The sequence below is a fragment of the Xiphophorus couchianus genome, chromosome 14 (genome assembly GCF_001444195.1).
Source record: "Xiphophorus couchianus chromosome 14, X_couchianus-1.0, whole genome shotgun sequence".
Classification (NCBI taxonomy): domain Eukaryota; kingdom Metazoa; phylum Chordata; class Actinopteri; order Cyprinodontiformes; family Poeciliidae; genus Xiphophorus; species Xiphophorus couchianus.
Window position 1 is genome coordinate 22,635,997 of NC_040241.1, and position 23,466 is coordinate 22,659,462.

Here is a 23,466-nt window from a genome sequence, read left to right on the forward strand (position 1 = left end):
AAACTCTGCTTACTGTTGCCTAGCAACAGCGGCTTATCGAATTAATGTCTGCAGCCAGCAGCTGATTTAAATTATTTATCCTCTTTTTTATTATTATATGTTTCAATAGCTGAGAAAAAAACATGAAAGTAAGGTTTCGCTTCATAAACTCAAAACAGAAATTAATTTAAAAGATTCTGATTTTCTAGAAGCTGAATTAAAGTGAATTTGCTCCAAACAGGCAGGCACATAATTAAATGTCTGATATCTGCGTTTTTAATCGTTCATCGTCAAAACGTGACTAAATGTTCAAACAAGGCAGATTTCTGAGGTTCATTAGATTGAATTTAAACTCGGATTAAATGTGTAATCGAGGGATTAGCATGGAGACAAACATAATTATGGTTCAGCTGCACAAATAAACGAAAAAGATAATAATTACTGGCAGGATGATAAAAAAATTAAAGCTCCCTGACATCAAATGTAACAGAAGCTAAATTGTTAAATACTGAATAAATCTTTTACCAGCGTTGAAAAAGAAAACATGAAAATATGATTTATGTGCAGATAAAAGCAGAGAGACAATCTGATCCTCTCTGCTGTTTAATGTTCTTACAGAAAATCTGTCCAGAGTTTGAAAAGTTACTGAGTTTAAGGAAAAATTAAGAAAAAACAACGTATGATTAATGAGTACTAAAGCTAAATACATCTAGTTTTATCATATTTTAAGTATAATAGATTAAAACAGCATATCTAGTGTTTTCAACTGAAAAAATAATATTCTTGCTGCAGCTTTTCGGTTTTTCTACCCGTCTTTCAAGTAATAATTGTGTTTTTTGGCTGTTAAAAGGAAAGAAAAAGGCACAAGGTGATAAATGCTTTCTGTTTTCATAAACCGTGCTCTCCCTCCTACATCTATATTCATCACATTTAGAAAGTTTACAAGGCTGAATAAAATAAATCCGCAGGATTTAGAGGAGTCTGCTGCGGGAGTTTAGGGTCTAATAATCTCTTTTTTCTTCACATAAATAATGTTTTTATTGTTCCTTATTCTAAAGAAAGATGATAAAAGAAGCATTTTGCCTCCAATCTGAAACATTTACAGACCTTGAGCAGCTCTCGCTGCGAATAACTTGGATATTTCTGCCTCATTTCTTTCACCTCCAAAGAAAAACATAAGATTTAGCCTTGAACGACTGGATTAAATGCCGGATTTAAAAGTAAATATCAAACTTTATGAAGTGAAACGAGTTGAAAACCAAATTAAAAACTACAGAAAGTCCAACAACTTCCCTTTGTTAGCTGTTTTTGAATTAGATTTGATGATGGGTTACTGTAACAACAAAAAAACAAACAAAACATGGTTGCCATGGCGATTCCCGCCTTTTTTGTAGAAAGAGGTGGAGCTTAATTTTAACCTCAAACAAATCAAATGTTTTTCAACTGTAATTAAAAGAAACTTTTAGAGATTTATGGTGGAAATGTTGAGTGTTGGAAATTATTGAGCGTAGTTTTTGAAGGAAACGTTTAGAGATGAAATAAAACGGGAGTGAATTAGATTTCAGGCTAGCAAACTGAGCACTCTGAGGGGATTTGACTGAAAACTGTAAATCCCACAGCAGTGACAGATTCACCGGGTCAAAGAGGAGAAAAATTCCTGCATTTTGATGTATAATTTGTATATGTGGAGATGAAAGTGCAGGAAGGAAATCAGTTCAAATCAAGAAGTTTTTGAAAATTTCTCCAACAAAAAACAGTAATAGTTGTGATTTTATGTGTCTGACCAAATCTTCTGATTAATAGTTAAAATCCTTCCTTTAATTGATCCTTTGTTCTGTTTTCCCCCATTTTAACCTGCAGTGGATCGGTTTCATTTTGCTTCTATTATTTCCAGCGGAGGTTTTAGTTGCTCCAGCTGTTGCAGATGTGAGGCTCTGGTTGTGGTTTCTGGGTTTGCTCTCCCTCCTCTCATGATGTGAAAACGACATTCCAGCTGAAATAACACCGGTCTGAGATCAACACTGACTGAAGACGAGCGCCGTTACGGTTTGGTAGGTTTGGTTAGTTTAAACAGCATCTTCACCTCCTCATTGGTACAGCAGCAAAAAAAGAAGAAGAAAAGAAAAAGGAGTGAAATCCCTCGTTCGTCAGACATTCATATATTACATCCATTATTCTTTTTGATTTATCGTCCAGCAGCAGGTTCTTTTCGTCCGTCCGTTTCTGGTCGTGTTGTAACATTCACAGCTGACTTCAGTCGGACTTTGGTCAACAACAACAGAGTCGGTTTCTGTCGCCTCCTTCAGTCTGATTGGTCGGTTTCTCTCTCATTTCAGGTCCGAGTCGTTGTTGGTGTCGTCCAGGTCAAAGTCCAAAACGAGCAGCTTGGTCTCCTCGGTGCCGTTCCTGCTTCCTGCAGCGCAAACCAGCCGGGTGTCGGACGCTCTGATTCGCCAAACCACGCCGCCTGAGGAGCAACGCAGAGTCAATCAATCAATCAATCAATCAATCAAACCATGTTTCGTTCTGGGTCTGGATGCAGAGCAGAACCAGAACCAGAAGACCTGAACGGTCTGGAAGGTTGCTATGACAACAGCAGATCTTTAATGTATTCTGGAGTTAAACCTTTCAATGATTTATAAACTAACGTCAGTATTTTAAAGTTTATTCTCTCAGTGTAGAAACGTTAGAACTGGGTTTATGTGCTCCATCCTACTGGTTTTAGCCAGAACTCCAGCAGCAGCGTTCAGAACCAGCTGCAGCTGGAGGACTGATTTGTTGGACAGACCGGTGAAGACGCCGTTGCAGTAATCAATGTGACTAAATGAGTTTCTCTAATGCTGAGACATTAGTCCCCTGATCCTGGAGATGATCTTCAGGTGATAGAAGGCTGATTTTTTAAACTGTCTTTATGTGGCTCTGAAGGTTCAGGTCAGAGTCCATCACTACTCCCAGGTTTCGGACCTGATCTCTAGTTTCCAGCTGCAATAACTGAAGCCGCATGCTGACTCTTCATCGCTCCTCTTTAGGAAGGAATAAAGCTCGTTTTAAAGGGGACATGTCAGTCAGAACCAGTTTTTAATCCATTAATAAATGTTTTTTTATTTTGAGTCCTTAAGAGTCCAGAAAAGTTGGATTTACTCTGATCCAGTTCTGTGCAGGTACAGAGTTGGGTAGTAACTGTTTACATTTACAGTTACATTTATTTGAGTGACTTTTAGGAGTATTTTTACCACAACTACGTTTTACTTTTACTTGAGTAATTTTATTATGAACTATTTTTTCTCTTACGTGAGTAACATTTCTACCCACTGAATGAGAATCAAAGAGAAATCCACTGACTGCCTGAAACTCGGTTGGATTTATAAAAGTTGCTCTCAAGCATCCAGATGTGTTTGAAACTGACCTGATCCGCGGCTCTGCAGCGCCACCACGTCCCGCAGCCAGGCGCCGGTCCGCAGGTCCCACAGCTTGACGGTCCCGTCGTCGGAGCTGGACAGAACCAGACCTCTGCAGAACTGCAGGCAGGTCACTGCAGACTGGTGCTTATTGGGACCTTAACGAAGACCAGAACGTCAGTCCTCGGATCACACAGGGGTCTTTGACTCCATCTTTGGTCAAACTGGTTTCTGTTTTCAGATCCCACCTTGCAGCGTGTGAAGACATTGTCCGGTCCGGACGTCCCACACTCGAACGGTGGAGTCGGCGTTCCCGGACACCAGGATGTTGTCCCGCAGCTCCATCCCGCTCGTCAGCGACTGATGGCCGGTCAGCGTGTGAACACATCCTCCTAAACACACCATCAACGTTAAGGTCAACAAGAGGTCGTTTCGTCCTAAAGAGGTTTTAAATCCACATATTTTAGAGTTAAATTCACTTTTCAAGACATTTAGCTGACAAATCTGACACATAACAAGGCCTGGACAATAAATTGTCTCAGAAATTATTGGGATAAACAATAATATTGTTGTTTTGAAATCATTGTCCAGTAATATAATATTTATGGCATGAAAACTCTAGAACACATTCTCACAGATCAACAAACTTCACATGAACATTTAAGACTGGAACTGATATATATATTTAAATATCCAAAATAAATAAACAAAACTGTAGAAACAAAGAAAATGAATCATGAAGTCTCTATAAACAAAATCATCCTTCAAAAAAAGGTTTAACTGAGACTAAAGCATCAGACTGAAAACGTTTCTCATCCAGAGAAAAAGAAAATGATAAATCATGCAAATGGAAATTATTTTAATTTGTCTACCTCACACATGACCAAAACCATAAATAAAATGGATATTAGAGTCTCTAAGCAAAATTGCCCTTCCAAAAATATTAAACAGAATGGAAATGTTAATCTATCCATTGATTGATTGATTGATTACTGCAACAAGCTTATATACAGAAAGCAAGTTGAGGGAAACATGAAGGGCCTGGCTGACGTCACAAATGTCTTTTTGTATTGTTTACTTTCTGCTAAAAGGATTCAACAAACCGTCCTCATCACTTCCTCTTAGTCGGCCATGTTTGTTTACGCTGAACTCACGTTTAATCTCCGATCTGATATCTGAATGTTGGTGAATGAAATTCATGTGGCATGACACCACGCGCTGTACAACCAATATTTTTGCAGTTAAGATTTATTTTATGTCTCTCAGGTTTAGAAAATCTTGCCGTCTAAAACAAACCTGTGAGGATGTAGCGTGTATGTGCCAAGCATCTACCTGTCTCCACGTCCCAGACTCTGATTGACGTGTCCAACGAGCCGCTCACCACGAAGACGCCGTCAAACTGCATGAAAACAGGAAGAAACAGAATCAGCTACAACTACAATGACAGAGATGGAACACACTCGCTGATGTGTGTGTGTGTGTGTGTGTGTGTGTGTGTGTGTGTTTACCTGCAGAGAGTACACTCTGTTGGTGTGACCCTGCAGAGTGTGCAGACACACCTCCGTCTCGGGGTCCCACACCTTCACCATGTAGTCGTATCCGCCCGACACGACCCGGCGCCCGTCGTACTGGACGCAGCGCACCGCCGCCACGTGGCCCGTCAGCACGTGTTCGCAGCGGCCCGTCGACACGTCCCACACGCGCAGCGTCGTGTCCCGGGAACCAGACACCACCCTGTGACAGAGGGCATGACGTCACTGCAGCCCGAGCCAATCAGAATGAGGCACTTACCACTTTAAGGGTTGATCTTCTGATAGAAACACTAAATATGCGACGAATCCCAGTGAAACAACAGGAAACTGTAAAAGTAAAATTATTTAAAATCTTTTCTTATGCTCAAAATGACCTTTAATCAGGAGAATCTGAATTAGAGCTCAAACGATTAATCAGATTATTCACGATTAATCAATTGTTACAATAATAGCCAATAGTCAATTAATTGTAGAATGTGCCAATATATTTTTTAGCAGATTAATCAATTAGTTGTGAAAATAATCAATAGAATAATTGATAATTAAAATAATTGCTAGTAGCTGAAGATACAAATTCAGTTATTAAACAATATTAATTAATTACTTTCATCTTTTAATGTATTTCTAGTGTAGAAAAAGATTAAATAGTTTAAATGAAAATAATCTAGAGATTGTCACAATTTCTTTCCAATTAATTGATAACTTGAGAGAGTTAATTGATTAATCAATAGAATAGATCAATTAAATTGAATAAATCAATGACTGAAATTATGGAGTGCCAAATGTGCCAATGTTTTATTCAACTATTAGATTAATTGTCAGAATAAATAGATTAATCAATAAAATTCATTAATTAATGGATCAATAGAACATATTAATTAACTGACAGAATAAATCAATTAAACAATGGAATAATTTGATGCATAAAACTATGGTGTGCCAAATGTTCTGATTTTCTATCTGACTATTCAGTTATTCATCAGAATAAATCAATTAATTGATAGAATAAACTGACCGACTGCAGCCCAGTAACTAAACCATCCCAGCGTTTGGAGCCGTGAGCTGAATCTGCTCTAAATGTCGTCCTTCTCCATATTTACGTTTTTCTAATGAATTATTGATGACTCCGTGTTTGTTTGCTCTCGTATTCGCTCCTCGCTCCGCTCCGCTGGCCTTCGGCGCTTCCATTCAAGCGTGGCCGTGATAAACGATGCTACGACAACAATAAAACACCCTGCATCAGCAGGTTGCCATGGAGACGGGAGCCAGCCACACAGACGTGCTCGCACAGATGCGCGTTAGTGCGTGCGCTTTTTCAGGGTCTTTTGTGGTTGCTATGGAGACGACACGTTTACTCTCCCTACCCCCTATGAGTGAGTGAGTGAGTGAGTGAGTGAGTGAGTGAGTGAGTGAGTGAGTGAGTGAGTGAGTGAGTGCGCTACCTTTCGCCGTGCAGGTGCATGCAGCGCACCGTGGACGTGTGGCCGTACAGGGCGTGGACGCACTCGCCGCTCTCGGCGTCCCAGACCCGCAGCGTCCGGTCGGTGGAGCCGCTGATCACCGTGGCGCCGGCCATCTGACTGCACCACACGCCGCCGCTGTGGCCCGCCAGCGTGCGCAGGCACTGAGGCGACGCAGAGAGATGAGTCACGATTAGAGCTGATCTGATCGATCACATCTTAAAGCAACGCACAGATTTACCAACATGTGGCTCCAACAGCTGCTAAACTTTATAAAGAAACATCTTTTAAACATACAGATTATTTTAAAATATATATTTTACCAGTTTTGCTGTTTTTCTAAGGAATAATTGCATCAGATTTGAGAAAAAAAAACTATATATTCATATAAAGATAAATTAACATTCTATATCAAATACATTTTTAGAAATGTTAACATTGTAGTTAAGTTAAATATTAACTTTGATTATGTGGACACAAAATTGTGAAGTTTTCTTTATAGATTTATCAGATCCTGATCTGACAAAGGTTATATATTTAAAATTAAAGATATCAACCCCAAAAAATGTGTTTTGTTCGGTTATTTGAAGCAAGTCAAAAAAAGAAATTAAAATTTGAGATATTTGGAGATGAACTTAACTTTAAGAGAATGAATCAAGTCTTATTTTTGGTCAGAAATTACTTTAAAAGTGGAATTTCACAGATTAAATATCTATACTGATGCTTTTTCTGATATATTTTGATATTAACTCAATAAAACTTAAACACACAAATAACAGAGAAGCATCAGACTTATTAATTATCGCACTGATGTATTTAACATAATAATAAACGGCTCCAGGCAAAATGTTTGCCCTTCATAGAAATGAACTAAGAAAACCGAGAACAGAATGACAAAAGTAAAATCTTAAATTGACCTTGTTTGTTTGCCAGTTTCCACAAATTAAATGAATAATAAATGTGTTTTTTTTGTCCAAACTTTCCTGCCTGGGCGTGAATTTCGCCCTCAAAGTCACATTCTTTACAAACCCGCGTCAATATTTGTTTTTACTATCACAGCCGCCGTCGAAGGACGCGCAGACGGACAACAATCCGGTTTCACCTAGGTGGTGTTGTGGTTGGGGTTGCCGTGGCAACGACACAAAAAGGGGAGGGAAGAGGGGGGCAGGGAAACGTTTGACCTCTGTGAACTGCAGATGCTGACATTTGTTTAAAAAAACAAAAACAAACAAACCTGAAGAACGCACACCTTCGTCGCTCCGGGCGCAAAATAACAGTCATTTAAAACAGTTTTTATTTTTAATTGTTCACGTTTTGAGGGTTGTGTGTTTGTGTTGTGAGAGAAAACGTCCTCACAACGCGACTAAGTGAATGTTGGCAGCGAGGCAGGTCCGGACAGAGACAGCAGCAGGTGTGTCGCGCTGAAGAATGTTCAACCGAAACCAGAAAAATGTTTGTTTGAGTAACTGAAGGTCACATCCACTGACCTCTTCAGCGCTAAAGGCAGATATGAGGGAACATGATGCATTTTAGTGCTTTTCAGCAGCACAGATATAAAAAATTCATCACAACAGATGCAGCTGCGTCTCTCAAAGTTCACACGAGAGTTTCAGTTCATGTGAACTTTGAGCTGAAACTCTCAGGATGAACTCTGAACTCTGAACTCTCACCTGTCCCGATAGGAAGAAAGTCCCGTGATAGCGATCTGACTTTATGGGTATTTTGAAAAATGTTTGCACATTTTTGGGATAGTTAAGACCCATAAAACGTCCCCACCTTCTAACGACCGGGCTTATCTGAACAAAAACTCTCTCTGATTTGAAGAAATAGAAACACAGCATGACAGACCAAATGTTTACGATTATATAAATATTTAAAACTTTAAACTATAACATTACCTAATTAGCATTATTTCAGAACAGAAAAGCAGCAACTAGTCGTTCTGCCATTAAAACATCAATACTTGTTAATAATGACAGTCATATTAATCTTATAATGATATTTATTTGTTGTTATTTTTATTAGAAAAGTAAACAATTCTAAAATATTTCTTTAAGCCTTCCTGTGTGAGAGTTTCATTATTTATAAATATGACATGAAACAGCGTGTCGATCAGATCGCAGCCGCAGCGTTTTACCGATTTAAAGCAAAAATGATTTAGAGTTAGTGAAGGTCTGCGTTCTTCAAACTGCTTTAGCATCTTATGCTAGTTAGCAGGGTTAGCATTAGCAACCAAAAACAGCAGAGAAAAAAATCTAGAAAATTTGCGAAAAATCATCTTTTTCTATGATCGAGCATTCACTATAGGAATGAATTATTATTGAATTTTAGGCCACAAAATGTTTATTTTCTTATTTAAAAAAGGGACTTAATTATTTGTTTTTAATGTATTTCTAACATTATGTAAAAATTAATTAATTAGTTAAATGAAAAACACAGAATGTGCCAATTTTTGTGTCCGATTAATCGATTAATCATCAGAACATTCGATTAATCATCAGAATAAATCGATAGAATAATTTATAATTACAATAATAGTTAGTTGCGGCTCTACTTTAACCATAGAAGCATTTATAGAAGAGTTTAGCCGCGTTAGAAGAGACTAACTCCTATTTCTGAAACTGCTGCTGCATTCCTGCTAACCTTCTCAGAAGTTAGTTAAAGGTAGTTTGACTAGGTCATTTCTGTGTCTTTTAAACCTTCAGTGACGGTTTAATGACGGATTCAGAATGTTTTTATTTCATGTCTGTGTTTGTTTAAGGATGAGAAGGCAGACACAGCAGCATGTGACCGTTAACAAACAGAGCAGATCACTGTTGACTCTTTTTTTACCTGTTATCCAGGTAAAAAAACACAATGTGTGTTGAGCTAATGCTGCTGCAGGCTGTGTTTGAAACACACCCAGACCAACACAGCTGGTCCGTCTGCCTCCACGTTATACCGTTCAGCAAAATCCGCCTCACTAGAGCCTCTGCAATCTTTCATAAGTCATGTTTAAAGCTAAAAGCACAGGCTAAAATTACGGCTAAAAAACTTAACACAATATAAGTATTTCATATCTGATGGTATTGGTAGTTATTGATTAGCTTTCTTTGTTTTAAATATCTGAAATACTCTACGCCGTTGTATTTTATTTTTAAGAAGTTATAAGGAATAGTGACGGAACTTAAACTGCTGCTAGTAACTCAATTGGTTGCTAGGTAACGAGTGAGTGAGTTGCTAGGTAACCAACGACAGTGAGTTAGTTGAATCCACTCAATTTCTTAGCAGGCTAAATCCCCCAGAATGCCGTGCGGTTGTGGCGTTCAGTGAATATTTTATTGAACGCATTTTCAATTGATAATGATCATGTGTCTATCACAATACATATTTGTATTTTTAGGAGTATTTTTACTACGCTGCACTTTTTACTTTTACTTGAGTAATTATATCATAAAGTCTACTCTTCCTTGAGTAAAATTTCTGAATTTTCTACCCACTGAATGAAAAACAAACTTCTTTTAACCAAAGATTCACCAGACTCAGACACACCTGCAGTTTCTGTTAAAGTTTTTTTATTGAAAGAAACTGATTTGGAAGAATTTTTTTTGGCCTGATTTTGTTAATTATATGAATTATTGTTATTTTCGTTGTTAAAAAAAACAACAACATTTTATATTTTGGTCCATCTGATGATGTAATTTTTAAATATTAAGTGATTGACAGTTGGATCAGTTACTCAGTACCTTTTACTCTGACTGTAGTAACTTCTTGGATGGCTACATTTGACTTTTACTTGAGTAACAATATGTTGAAGTAGTTCTCCTCTTACTTGAGTATAATATTTGAGTTTTCTGCCTGCCTCTGGTTTTTACTGATTTATTGTCCAGCCTAGTTGAGCGGAAGCGGCAGAAAGCAGTAATCTGCGTACTGAATGGCGCCCTACCTTCCCAGTGACGGCCGACCAGACTTTGAGCGTGTTGTCATCCGAGCCGCTGACGATCAGGTCGCCACTGAACTGGAGGCAGGTGATCACATGATCATCGTGGCCTTTCAGCTCCTATGAAAACGTGAAGAGTCAGTGGGTGTCTATGAAACGCAGGCTGGTTTGTTCGGTCTCAGCTGAGCTGGATGGTACCATGGGTTCCCCCGTGTCGCCCATCCTCCAGTTGGTCTCTATGCGATGCTGTCTGATGTAGACGGATTTCCACGGGCTGAACGAAGCGTCGGGGCGAACGCTCTCTCTACGACGATACGGCACGCCGTCTGATATGCCTGAAAATAAAACACAGCAATAATTCAACGGAGTCCAGTTTAATGGCTGTTCTTACAGTTTTAGATGCTGTGACATGTAAGAAATTAAACCAAGCTGCAGCAGACCTATCATGGTGATTTAAAATTGAATGAACAGGAAAGTGATGGCGCTGCGGTGTTTGGTTCCAACTGGGCTTTTTGGTTAACCTGTTAACTACAGTATTATCAATGGAACTGAGCCAAGTTCATTTAAGAAAGAAAGTGCAAGAGCAATTTTGAGACTGACTAATTAGATTTTTGTCTAATTAAAATTAAAATTCTAGTTTAAATTTTCACTACAAATATTCAACTTTCAATGGCTTAATATGTTCACTTTATATATTTAATTTAATTTAAATTTGGTTGCAATTCTAATATATTTAAGGTAATCAGTATTTGTAGGGTGAGAAACAATCAATTCCTGATGCTATGTATTTTGAATATATATATATATATATATATATATATATATATACACACTTTATTTTATCTTTGTGTGAACCTACATGTCTTGATTGACGATCATTTTGCTGCTGAATTTCAATTTGGAGCCATAAAAGATATTTCTATTTTATTCTATTTAAAGCTAACAGATAAAATGGATAATAAAGTTAATGCTAATTAAGCTAAACGCCTAAAACTAAAGCTAACTACAAATATGGTTGTCATCCGAGTTCTGAGTTACTTTATTATATAAATCCCAAACAATATATTATTAGAAATAACCACAGAAAAAACTTTCAACACTTCAAAACAGTAGGTTGTTATTCTAATAAGGTAAGCTAATAAGGTAATTAGCTTACCTTATTAGAGGTAAGCTAACATTAGCTGCTAAAGTTTTGATGTTGGGACTATATTTTTGCTTTTTGCAGTCCTTTAAGCCGAGTCCTTCTAACACAACAGTCGTTGGTATCACTGCTCTGAACAAAACAGCATCTGCTGTAGCTTTAGTTTAGCTAGCTAGCTCTATAACATGAAAAGTTGTTCCATTAGTATGTAAATGGAACGATGCTAATGAAGGCTAGCTGCATCTGTATTCTGACTGACTTCTTGTGAACAGCAACACTGTTCCCAGCGGCGCGATGTGAGGGTTAATAATTAGCCTTATTTATGGAGCTGGTGAGAAGCAGTTAGCGCTCCCTTCATTAGTATGGCTGTGGTGTGGCGCTAACGTTAGGTAGCCTCATTGGTATGGCTGCTGAGCTCTGGCAGTGAATCTCAACTGACTGGCTCAACGCCCAGCCACACACACACACACACACACACACACACGCATCTACTGCATTGCGCTGAATGAAATAGTATTGATGGATTGCTGTATGAGCATGTAACCCTCAGGTTTTAAGGCGTTTTACATCCAGAAAGTTCATCTTTTAGCTTGAATTCATGTTTTTCTTTTGTTTTATCTTTAAAATAATAACATATATGAAGAGTTTCTGCTCTGATGACACTTACAAATTGCTTGAAACTTCACAAACACATTTGTTTATAAACTACTCCTTCTGTATCACATTCTTGCATTTCATTTATTTTAGGTAAAATCCTATTTGCATGATGCTCAACTCTGCCAAGACTCCATTAGGAAAATACTCAGTCCATTAGCTATAAATAAATCTGGCAGAGGCCAATTTAACAGTTTTTAGATAATCTTTCCAAGGTAATAATTTTCATCAACTTGTATTATTTTAGATTGATTATATTTATGGTCAGACAAAGAAAAAAACAAGACTACAAATTGATTATAATATAAGTAAAATCAACAAAGCTCCTTAAGTTGGAGAGCCTGTTTCTACCTGAATGATTCATGAGGTCAACATTCCTGAAGTGGTTTAGAAACACACCTCATAAAAAAGCTCCGTAAATATTCAGCTAGAGTGAAAACTAGTGGAAAAGTTGTGAAAATACAAAGAAACACATATTATTTTATTTTATTCTTTTTCTTGTAGGAGCTTTCATAAAATTACTATCACATTTTTCTAATTTTCCTACTTTATGCAGAAAATATTATGGTTTTATTCTTGTATTTTTAAAAAACCAGAGACTCTCATATTCCATTGTAGTAGAGCTGAAACGATTAATCGGTTTAATCGTGATTAATCAATTCTTCAAATAATTATATATATATATATATATACAGTATATATATATATATATATATATATATATATATATATATGTAGGATTTTAAAAATCCTTCTTTGTCTGTAAATATGTTCTGCAGATACATCCTTGCTATTTTATTGGGTTTTAGGCAATAAAATGTTTATATTATAATTTAAAATAGAAATAAATGATCCATTTACATTTTCCTAGTGTATTTCTAATATTGCATAATAAGGCTTATATGGGTCATTTAAAAATCAGGAGAATTTCCCAATTTACTGTTTGATTAATTGATTAATTGTCAGAACAATCAATTACTAAAACAGTCTGCCTTGTAGAGTTGACCTGGATTCAAAGTCCAAACAAATAGAAGCTCCAATTAATTCCAAGGATCACATTGGTGGGGAAAAAATCCACATTTTCCAAAAATTTCATTTTCAAAAACCAAAAAGTTTGATTAATTGATGAAATCGATTATCGCCCAGCCCTGGTAAAAGGCTGATCTGATGAGTGTTTACCTTCCTCACGGCATTTCTCCCGCCACAGCAGGTTGTCTTCGGCCAGGATCCTCCAGTACCTGCAGGTCTGCGCCGCCTGCAGCAGGTCCCTCGGGGCCAGGAAGGTGAGCACGTACAGGGCGAGCTGCACAGATGCACAGTTAAAGCGCCGAGCTCCGTCTCTGACACGCTGGTCGAGTTTTCAGGCTTTACCTCTTTGGGGAGCAGAGATATGAAGTCTCTCTGGAACTGAGGCTCGATCACCTGCATCATGTGCTTCACCTGGCTGGTCTCGCACCGATCGATCAGCTCGTCCAGAGCCAGCAGCCTCTCCGGGCCGCTCCACGTCTGCAGAAAGAGAAAAAAGATTATGAGTACCGTATTTTCTGGACTATAGAGGGCACCATACTATAAGCCGCAGCTACAAATTAAAAAAAAAAAAACTCCGAAAACGTACATATATAAGCCGCTGGTATCTCCGCCTTTCTCGGTTTTCCACCCAGCAGAGGGCAGCAGAGGGCTGCGTCCTAATAAAGCTGCTAGATTTATTAAGGAGGATTAAAATCCCTCCATCGTTTCGTTCACGCCGTGTTTACGTGCAGCGGCTCTATTTCCCCCCTGTACTGCCAGATCGACATCCCTCTGCTTAAAAGCTGCATCATATGAGTTTGGAGAAATGTCTCCGTCCGGCCTGCAGGCTGAAAATTAGCACTTTCTTCTTTGATTTCCAATTTTGACTTCCAATGATTCGCTTCCTGCTATAGAGCCCCCTGGCGGTTGAAGAAAAATCCACAGGAAAAGCCACACCGGGCTATTTATTTGCTGTTTTGGTTGTTTGTTTATTTTGGATTTATAAAATGTCTTAGAGGTCCCAGCATTAAATTTTTGTAAGAAATAAAAGCATGTTGATCTTTGAGAGTGTGAACTTGCGTCATATTAAATTGTATTTTATAAAAATGGTCTCATAAAAGAACAGTATTATCTAATGGGTCAATTTATCATCCAGAGAAATTTGTTATCAGTAAAACCAGCTGACCAAAACTGCTGGAGTTCCACTTTGGTTGCTTGGTAACGGCGTTGCTAGGTAACGGCGCAGTGCCCTGTGAATGTGGCCTTACAGTCCGGAAGTTTTTGAAACGGCTCACCAAAAAAAACATCAACTTACTACAATAAAAAAGTCCAGGTTTTGTTTTTTAAAGCACTTGGGTTGTTTCTGGAGGCAGCAGAAACCCAAATGGAAGAAAAATACATGTGAGAAATGTGAAATTTGAATATATTAACTAATTTCCTTGTTTATATCCGTTACTAAATTACTTTTTCCTCTGTTCGGTGTTCTTTCATTTCTTTGCTATTGGTTCATCATGCCTTCTTGAATCTGGAGCCGTTTGATGTCCCTCTCTACAAAAGAAGACTCCATGTTTTTTTAATCTGGCCGTTTTTTAAATCTGGCCGTGTGCAGATGAGTTGGTTTGTGCGAGCCTCGGTCGGTCGCATCAGGACAGCTCGGAGGCAGCACTTCATGTGCAGCCGGATGAAGACGCACTCAAAGACCGAAATCTACTCAAGGAGACGCAGAACGTGAAGAAATGTGGATTGTGTTTTGCAGCGCTGCAGGACAGGAGAGGTGGAGTCTGAAGACCGAGTGAGTCATCCGCCATCCGGCACCGACCCAAAGAAAGAGCTGAACGAGCCTCAGAGAGCCTGCAGAACCGCTGATTATTGCAGCTTTACAAGATCACAAGAGAAAGGTGACAGAGACAACTAAAGCATGGCTTTTATCCACAGACAATACTGACAGAAAAAGGTCTTTTGAATCTGTCTTTTAAGAAATATTAAACTTCCTGTTTATTTATCTGATTCTAGGACTTAAAATAACAATTATTCTGACGATTAATCAAATAAAAAATGACCACAGTTTTTAATTTGACCATTTACGCCTTATTTATGCAATATTAGAAGTACATTGAGAGGTAAATAAACAAAAAATAAAGATCATGCTATAGATTAATTGCTAATCTTAATATCAATAGAGTGCAGAGCCAAAACGATTAATTGTGATTAAGCGATTATTGGAATAATCGTCAACTAATTTAATAATTGATTAATCGTTATCTGGAACATACAGACTCAAAAAAAGGCCAGTTTCTGGAAAAAAACCCAACATATTTATTGCAGTAAATAAGCTAAAACTGTACATTTTATATACATTTTCTATTTAAGATGAAAACATTTTTAATTATAAACAGGCTTTAACCAAAACTCCTCTAGTACACAAACATATTTTTAGTTTCATCTGGTCCAGATTTACAAAAGGAACGAGTCTCTGTAATCCAATTAACAATCAATCAATTACTAAATTAGTTGACGATATTTCAATAATCAATTAATCACGATTAATCGTTCCAGTCCTACTGATTCTAAAAACCTTAGAAAAACAAATCATTGTATTGTGATTTAACAGGCTAACCTGGAAGGTGAGAAGCCAGTCCTGCAGCCCAGAGGGAGGCGGGCCGGAGTTGACGCGTCGGCGCTGAGCTGAATGCCCATTGGCCAGCCGCAGGTCGCCGAAGGTAGTGGGCGTGGCCTGAGCCAGACTGGAGGGGCTGCAGGTGAGACCGAGAAGTGTGAGTGAAATGAGTCCACACACCTCGCTGTATTTAATCAGGATTTTAATCATGAGTTAATTTCATGAGAAAGTAACTCATGATTTAAAGAGGAAGAAAAATAAAAAAAAGTTCATTTTTCCATGTAAAAATCTGAAAAGTGTGGCTGGAATGTAAATTTTGCTGCCTGAGTCAAATCTTTCTACAGCAAGTACTTTGGGTACATCTCATCTTTACAAGCTTTTGCTAAGCTAGTATCCAGATACAGTTCAGTCGGATCATTTTTAAATCTTGTAATAGATTATGGTCTTTGACTAGGCCATTCTATCTATGAATCATTTTGTCCTGCAGGAAGAGGAATCTCAACCCAAGTCTTGAATTTTTTGCATCCTCAACTTCCACGCTCCTGACAAAGCAAAGTATTCCCTCAGTATGATGCTGCCACTACCATGTTTCACAGAGAGAGTGGTGAGCTCAGGATGACCTGACACCTGGTGGAGATTTAAAAACCCACAGAGAGATTCTGTTTACTGTGGCTTCTGAAGGGAACGATTTGCACTAGATGTTTTATTTAGGGGTGTCACACTGTTCCCATATTTATTTTACAAACAAATTTAAACCTGAGTATCATTTAGCTTTTGTTTCTCAAATACATGCTGCTGTAATCCCAATGAAACAAACTGAAAGTTGTAGTTTATTACAACAAAATGTAAAAAAAGATCAAGGGTTAATATTGCTGGTAGCTTTAAGGTGATTATTGTCTTTAAATGGAGGTGATGAAGCATTTCGTCTGCTGTTACAGCAGCTGTGTTACCTGAGGTACCCGTTCCCCTTGCAGTGCTTCTTTCCTGAGGGGAACGGCCGGCCATCTGGACCGTGATCCAGCTTCCTCTTCATCTGAGGTTAAGAAGAAAAGACACAAAGTCTGTTAGAAAACAACCAGAGAGCCAGAATCTGAGCAGGCTGTAAAGCAAAAGTCACAAAAACAACGAGAGATGAACAATGGCAGTATGTGAAGTTTTTGCTAATACAATATTTCTCTATCATTTAGTTTATTTTACTGAGAACTCACTCTTCTGATTAACATAATCAAACCCTATTCTTTCTTAAAATTGTGTTCATATTTTTACTTTATCTAATCAAGTAGATTAATTTAGAAAACGTTTTTCAAATTAAGATTTAAAAACCTGTTGCCCTCCTCGCCTGTGGGGGCGCTGCAACAAGAACCAAGGAAACGACAAAATCACCTCTGAGGAAGACACTGAGCGAAACTTCCTTGTTCATGAAATGTAGACAAAAATGGAGTAGCTTCAGATTTTAGTGCTTTTGTCTTTCATTAAAAAAAAACCTCAAGCCATTTCGCCAGCTAGCGCTAAATGTACACGTTTGTTTTGGTTTTATTCACCCACTAATCTATAACATCTATCACAGCTAACGAGCTAGCTGGCTGGCTAGCTTCATCAAATTTAAATTCAATGGAACCTCATTGATCCCAAAAGGAAATTAAATTGTTGCTGTCGGTAACTGTGGTATGTAATAGGATCATCTCTTTGTTTTCTTTACAATTAATACACTTTAACATTCGTTTTAAGAAAATTTAATAATATTCAGGCTTTCATGAGTAACTTTGTAATGTTTTGTATGTTTTTAACAGTTATAATAATTAACAATATAAAACAATATAATATAATGTAATGTACAGTTTGTCAAAATTTATTTAGTCTCCAAATTGATTTTGTTTAGACAAACATGTATTTTCTCCTGACATTTATTGGTATACAAGTTACGCTGCTCATGACAGTTGGTGGTTACCGTAGCAACCAGTAACTGAAAGCTCCTCCCCCTTTTCTCTGTTGCCATCTAGCTCTGTTTCTTTACAAGTATTACATTTGAACATATATTTTTGTGTAATTTTGCCATGTTTTGCATGTTTTTAACTATTAATAAAAATTCTGTTTGGCATTTCAGCCATATTTAATTTAACACCTGTTAAATACATCGCTCTGTAGTTTGCTTCAGGTTATTTTTTGCATTTTATTTAATGTATATGGGCAGAACCTGCTGCACTGATGTGAACCACCAACTTAATTTCCTCTCTTGTTTGAATAAAAACAGTGAAGCTGAGTGCGTCTGCTGGGAAGTCGGCCATATTGGGTCAGTGGACAAATAGATGCTTTAACAACAGAACCTGTCTGACATTTTTGGATGACATAAACCCAACGTCCTTGTGGAGAATCCCTAAGCGGTAAATTTTAGCAGCTACATCTCTGGTGGAAGAAGCAGAACATGTTCCTGTAAACGTTTGTGGGTTTCTGGGTCGTCACTGGTATCATAAAAAACCCTCAGAGTCCAGAGGTAACGAGGAGATGCAGATAAACGTTTTCTCCTGGAAACTCCCACAGTGAGAGGGGAACACAGACACAGCGACCCGGAGGTCCGATCCAGCCTCCCTCCTCCGACTCGCTCTCCTTCAGCCAGTGAATGAATGCAGGAATGCAGAAAATCGGAGGAATGTCGCCGGTGCAGCGCTGCTTTAAAATAGAACGCTGCAAGCTAACACACACCAACCTGTGTGTGATTCTCTATAAAAACTAATTCAGAATCTGCTTTCTATTGCCTGACTCTTTAGCTTTCACCAACAGATGTCACATCTGTTGGTGGCAATTCTGCTAAAAAACACCAACAAAAAAAAAAAAACCTTGACTTTGTGGTAAAAGCCAAAAGAATGTGTTTCCTGTTAGAACCAGAATAACTCAGTCCTGATGTTTTAACTCTGATGCTGCAGCAGAGTCTGCCATTATCAGTGACCTCGCTACAAACCCATTCATCAAATCCCAATGTTCCCAGGAAGAAGATACAACAATACTAACGATTAGAAAAACCACATTTTGCTTCATTTTTACAGATTAGTGCTCCTTTTTTGTTTTATTTAAATTGATCAGGCTTTTCCTTCTGATACAGAATTCTGGTTTTCTGTGTGAAATACACAGGTCTGTAGATTTCATTGTCCACTATTTGTAGATTTTTCTGTGGAAAATTGTAGAAAACCAAATTTTTGTCAAGCATATCTAAAATATTTGTTGAAATACCTGGGCTCAACAATGCTAAGCTGCACTGATTACAGTGGACAAAGGAGTGTAAATATTAGCTTTAGCTCCTACATGGTTCCCACTGTTCATATTTATGCATATTGAGTTATATTTGGTGTTTGAAACTATTATAATAGCCAGTTATAAATGTTTTAAGGCAGGTTTTAAGTATCTGTGGATTTTAGCTGTACACAGAGTGGATCCCTAACTATAGCTAGATAGCTAGCTTTATCTATCTAGCTATAGATAGATATCTGTATATCTAGTTAACTAACTAGCTAGCTAGGTATCTGTATCTACCTAGCTAGCTACTGATATCTGTATATCTAGCTAGCTATAGCATCTAGGTATCTACCTATCTATTTTTATAGCTAGCTAGATCCATCTAGCTAGCTAGTTAGCTATCTAGACATCTAGCTGGCTAGCCGTACAGCTAGCTAGTAGATATCTATGTCGATCTAAATTATGTTGGTTTGAAGACACAACGTTGGAAAACACTAAATGAATGTATTTGTATTATTTTACTTCATATTTGTACATTTTGGTTTATTTAAAATCAGCCACCTTCCATGTGTAGCATCCCTCCCAGAGGCTTTAAATATTGTTAAGCTCAGATGTTTGATGGGGCAAATATTACTAAATAACTCCTTTAGAAACAGATTTGGTTTGTAATTTTCCTGAAGCAATAATTCACTTCCCAGACGACTGACATTGGAAAAGCATTTCAAGCTGAAATTAAATACGGCTGCAGATGATTTAATGTCTTTTCAGAGCAATAAGTCTCATTGAAACAAAGTGTTGACTGTTTTTAGAGTGAAATGATGAAGGCATTTCAGTTTCAGGTCATTATTTCAGAGTTCTCGCTGTGAAGATCAACAGTGGTTAAAATACAGAGTTTTGATGCCTTGTCCTGCGTACAGGATCTAAGCCATGCAGATTACAGCAGCTGTAATCTATAAAATCCCTTCTCCTGAGAGAAAAATTTGTATTTTTAAGGCTTTAATCTTTTATTATGCAGCTGAAAACAATGCAGATCAGGATTTAGCCGAAATCGGACTTGAAAAAACAAAAGCAAAAGGTTCTTCATCTACCAGGTTTAAATCCTTCATTTTATCTACAGGATTTATTTGTGCTTGTGAGAGTCGACAGTTTTATTTTCTGATCTATTTTATTTAAATTTCCAGAGAAGTACCAAGCTTTTAATCTGGTGGTTTGCAAATTTACTCCTCTTTATTTCTATCTGCAATGGCCAAAATACGCCAACGTAATCAAATAAAATCAATTTACCAAGTAGTTTGTTCATGTTTGATTGGTTTTCTTTTCTAAGATACAGTAAATCAGAATATTACTGAAATATCAGGGCTATTAGGAAAAATGCAGTAGTAAATCTTCACCAAAAAACTCTGAAATTTTGAGATTAATTTCAGAAATTTTGCAGAAACAGTAAGAAAGTTTCCGAGTTTCAAAAGTGGAAAATATTTTACCTCTGAAACTCAGAAAATTTCCAAATGTCAAACATGTTCACCTTTATGAGCTCAGGAAATTTTAACATTTTTCTAGAAAGGTTTTTTTCTAGGAAATTTGAAACTTTTTTAACTCATAAATTTCCTATTTTTCTCTAGAAATTTTCTGAGCTCAAAGTTTCTTAGTTTTTTTTCTCACACATTTAGAATTTTTGGTATTTGTAAATTTACGATTTTCTTTCTAGAAAATTTCAGAGTTTAAAAAAATTTACGGAAATTTACTCTTTTTTTTCTAGGAACAATGTCCCTAATACACCGTCATAAAAACTGCCATACTTTAGAAATTTGAATAAAAAATGATTTTATTGAAGAGTTCTTCAACATGAGGGTCGCGGCCCTGAGGGTGGCTGTGAAAGTACTGGAGTTGGGTCACGAAATTCATATCATTTCATAGATTTAAAGCAGTTTATAAAGTATTTTGTTTACATTTGACTGGTTTTCTGTTCCTAAAACACAGCTCAGTAAGTCGGAACGTGAGCTGATTTCATCTCTAATCTGAATTTCTGCAGAAGTTTCGTGTTTCCAGGTTTTCAATCTGCTGGTTTGCATCCGCAGAGACAAACAAGCAGCAGATTCCAGTTCGTCTCTGTGAGATTTGGCCCAAACAAAGCAGATGATAGATGCTTTTTCCCTCTCAGGGATGTGAGTGTAACCAAACACTGAGTCAGAAAAATAAACTCTCACCTGCAATAAACAACATTTTTCATTATTTCAAACTGCAGCTTGGAGGCTTGATGACACGTTTACCTGGAAATATCACAATTACAGCAGCTGTGTTTGGGAATCTTCCTCCTGCAGGAGGGAAAACCTGCGTTTTACAGCTCTAGTCCTGTAGATCAAAGCTTTTAGTAAAAGCTGTAAAATGTAAAATGACGTTTTAAGATCTTATTCTGCACATGTGAAGTCCTTGAGCAGGATGAGGCGCCAACATGGCAGCGATCCTCCATTATTTGCATTTTAAATGAGCAGAGAAGCAGAAACGTCGTGTTTCAGTGGATTTAATCTTATCATCTGCAGCTGAAAATAAAAATAAACATAAAATATTAAAGTGTAATTGGTCGTAATTTTTCTGAGGTTTGGCCAAAACAATGCAAAACGCTGCAGCTGCACTTTGGAGGAATCTTTGAAGCTGAAAATTAAAGCTTTACTTAAAGCTTTATGGTCTTTGGTTCTAGAAGGTTATCATGTTTTTATTTTTTAAAGAATGTTAATATGCTTCAAACTTGTTTTATGGATTTTATCCTGCCCTTTCACCAAGAAATTATAAAAAAAAGAACTCAAAAACCACAATAAAACAAAAATAAACTGCTTTTTGTATGGATTAAAATTTAATAATTAGGTTATAAAAATACAAAAACAACTATAAAAGGAGAATATTAACATGATATATTGGATTTTTGCAGAATATTTAGCAAATATTGATTCTGTTTCTTGGGACAAAATGTTATTTTAAGCTTTAATTCATAATTCAAAGCCAAAACTGTATTTTTATGAATTTTTCTGGTAGTAAAAAACTTTTTAACCAAATAAATGAAGTCTACGTCCACAGCAATTTGACTTTTATAGATGTGACTTTATGTGTTTAAGCTATAATGAAATATTTAACACAATAAAGTCAAATTTTTTTTGTTTTTAGACCAATGAAATCACATTTCAGCCTGATTGAGGGTTATGCTGCTTTCTGTTACAGTTTCACAACATATTGAATCAGAACGTTACATTTTAAATGTTTTATTTTTGTTATCTGCAGCTAAAATTATAAATAATTATGGATAAATAATGGATAAATAATTATTATGGAGGAAATTATTCCAAAGATTTTTACATTTTAAAGGGACAGCAAAAAAAAAGGAAAAAGAAAATCTCATTTTCATATTGAATAAAAGTGAATAATTAAGTAATAAAAACACAAAACCCACTATAAAAGAAAAATACTAACATGAAATGTTGGATTTTTACAGAATAATGAGTAAAATATTGATTGTCTTTCATGGGACAAAATATTATTTTAAGCTTTTACTCAAAATTCAAGGAAAAAAGTATATTTTTGTAGATTTTTCACATCATTCATCCTCAGTAATTTGAATTTTAATGATTTGACATTTTTAGTAAATACATATTAAAAGTGATAAAGTCCATTTTTAGACCAATAAAAGTAAAATTTCAGCCTGACTAATGGTGGGTATTTTGCTGTTTTCTTTCTTGTTTTTCTACAGTTTCACAACAAACTGAAGCAAAATTTTTCATTTTAAATGTTTAATTATTGTAATTTATAGTTAAAAACGATAAATAATCATAAAATGGGTGAAATTATGACAGAGATTTGACCTAATCAGGCTCCTATGAAGCCATAATCACCAATAATCTTGTAATCTGAAGCTGTGATGATGATTGATCTCTATATTCTGACGATATCAATAACTATATTGATTCATTTAAACTGATTTGATCACGTCAGCCGCTGATCATCAATAATCAATCACGACTCAGACCACCGGACCTCTCTCTCTCTCCTGGTTCCGCAGTGGTCCACTCTCGCACGCGCCCCGCCACGCGCACGCGCCCCGCTGTCAGAAGCAGAAACGCCTCGTCATCCACGAGCCGGACAACCTTCTGAGCAAACAGCCGATCAATAACCGATACTCGCCTTGTAGAAGATGAGCTTCAGGGTGCCGTAGAAACCCATGGCCGCAGAACCTCTCCGAACCGCCGGCAAACACGCAGAAATTCACGCAGAAACACGCAGATCCAGACGCCTCACTGATCCATCGGAGCGATCGCGGATCGATTAAAGAATCCACGCAGAGCTGGAGCTGCGGCCGCTGCGGGATCCACGGACGGAACCTCTCTCTCTCTCTCTCTCTCTCTGTCTCTCTCTCTCTGTCTCTCCCGGTTCCGGATCTGTGAGGCTCGACCTCCCGCACGAACACGCAGGGACAAGCCTCTCTGCGCCGCGTGCTGCCGAGGGGTGGAGCCGCGCGGGCGTGTGTGTGAGTGCGCGTGTGTTGGG

General features: G+C 37.3%; 2 protein-coding genes across 3 annotated transcripts in view; both read right to left on the bottom strand.

Moving 5' to 3' along the window:
- LOC114156967 (myelin-oligodendrocyte glycoprotein-like) overlaps nt 1-23,466 on the bottom strand; it is a 1,059,483-nt gene that overhangs the window by 676,817 nt on the left and 359,200 nt on the right. The window lies entirely within an intron of this gene.
- LOC114156901 (F-box/WD repeat-containing protein 7-like) lies at nt 901-23,411 on the bottom strand. Its single transcript, XM_028037510.1, has 13 exons — nt 23,104-23,411; nt 16,659-16,741; nt 15,709-15,844; nt 13,455-13,589; nt 13,263-13,386; nt 10,487-10,623; nt 10,295-10,408; nt 6,352-6,533; nt 4,886-5,111; nt 4,710-4,776; nt 3,626-3,769; nt 3,386-3,535; nt 901-2,446 (listed from the first exon to the last, which is right to left on the bottom strand). Exons 1-13 carry the CDS (start codon nt 23,140-23,142, stop codon nt 2,307-2,309), a joined length of 1,677 nt encoding a protein of 558 aa, XP_027893311.1. The 5' UTR covers nt 23,143-23,411; the 3' UTR covers nt 901-2,306.

What these genes read in the sequence shown, in the direction of transcription:
- LOC114156901 (XM_028037510.1), bottom strand. Translation starts at nt 23,142, where the DNA reads ATGGGTTTCTACGGCACCCTGAAGCTCATCTTCTACAAG. An exon ending in AAGGGGAACGGGTACCTCAG is followed by an intron (nt 15,845 to 16,658) that starts GTAACACAGCTG and finishes TCTCACCTGCAG; the next exon opens with CCCCTCCAGTCTGGCTCAGG. An exon ending in ACTGGCTTCTCACCTTCCAG is followed by an intron (nt 13,590 to 15,708) that starts GTTAGCCTGTTA and finishes CTCTTTCTGCAG; the next exon opens with ACGTGGAGCGGCCCGGAGAG.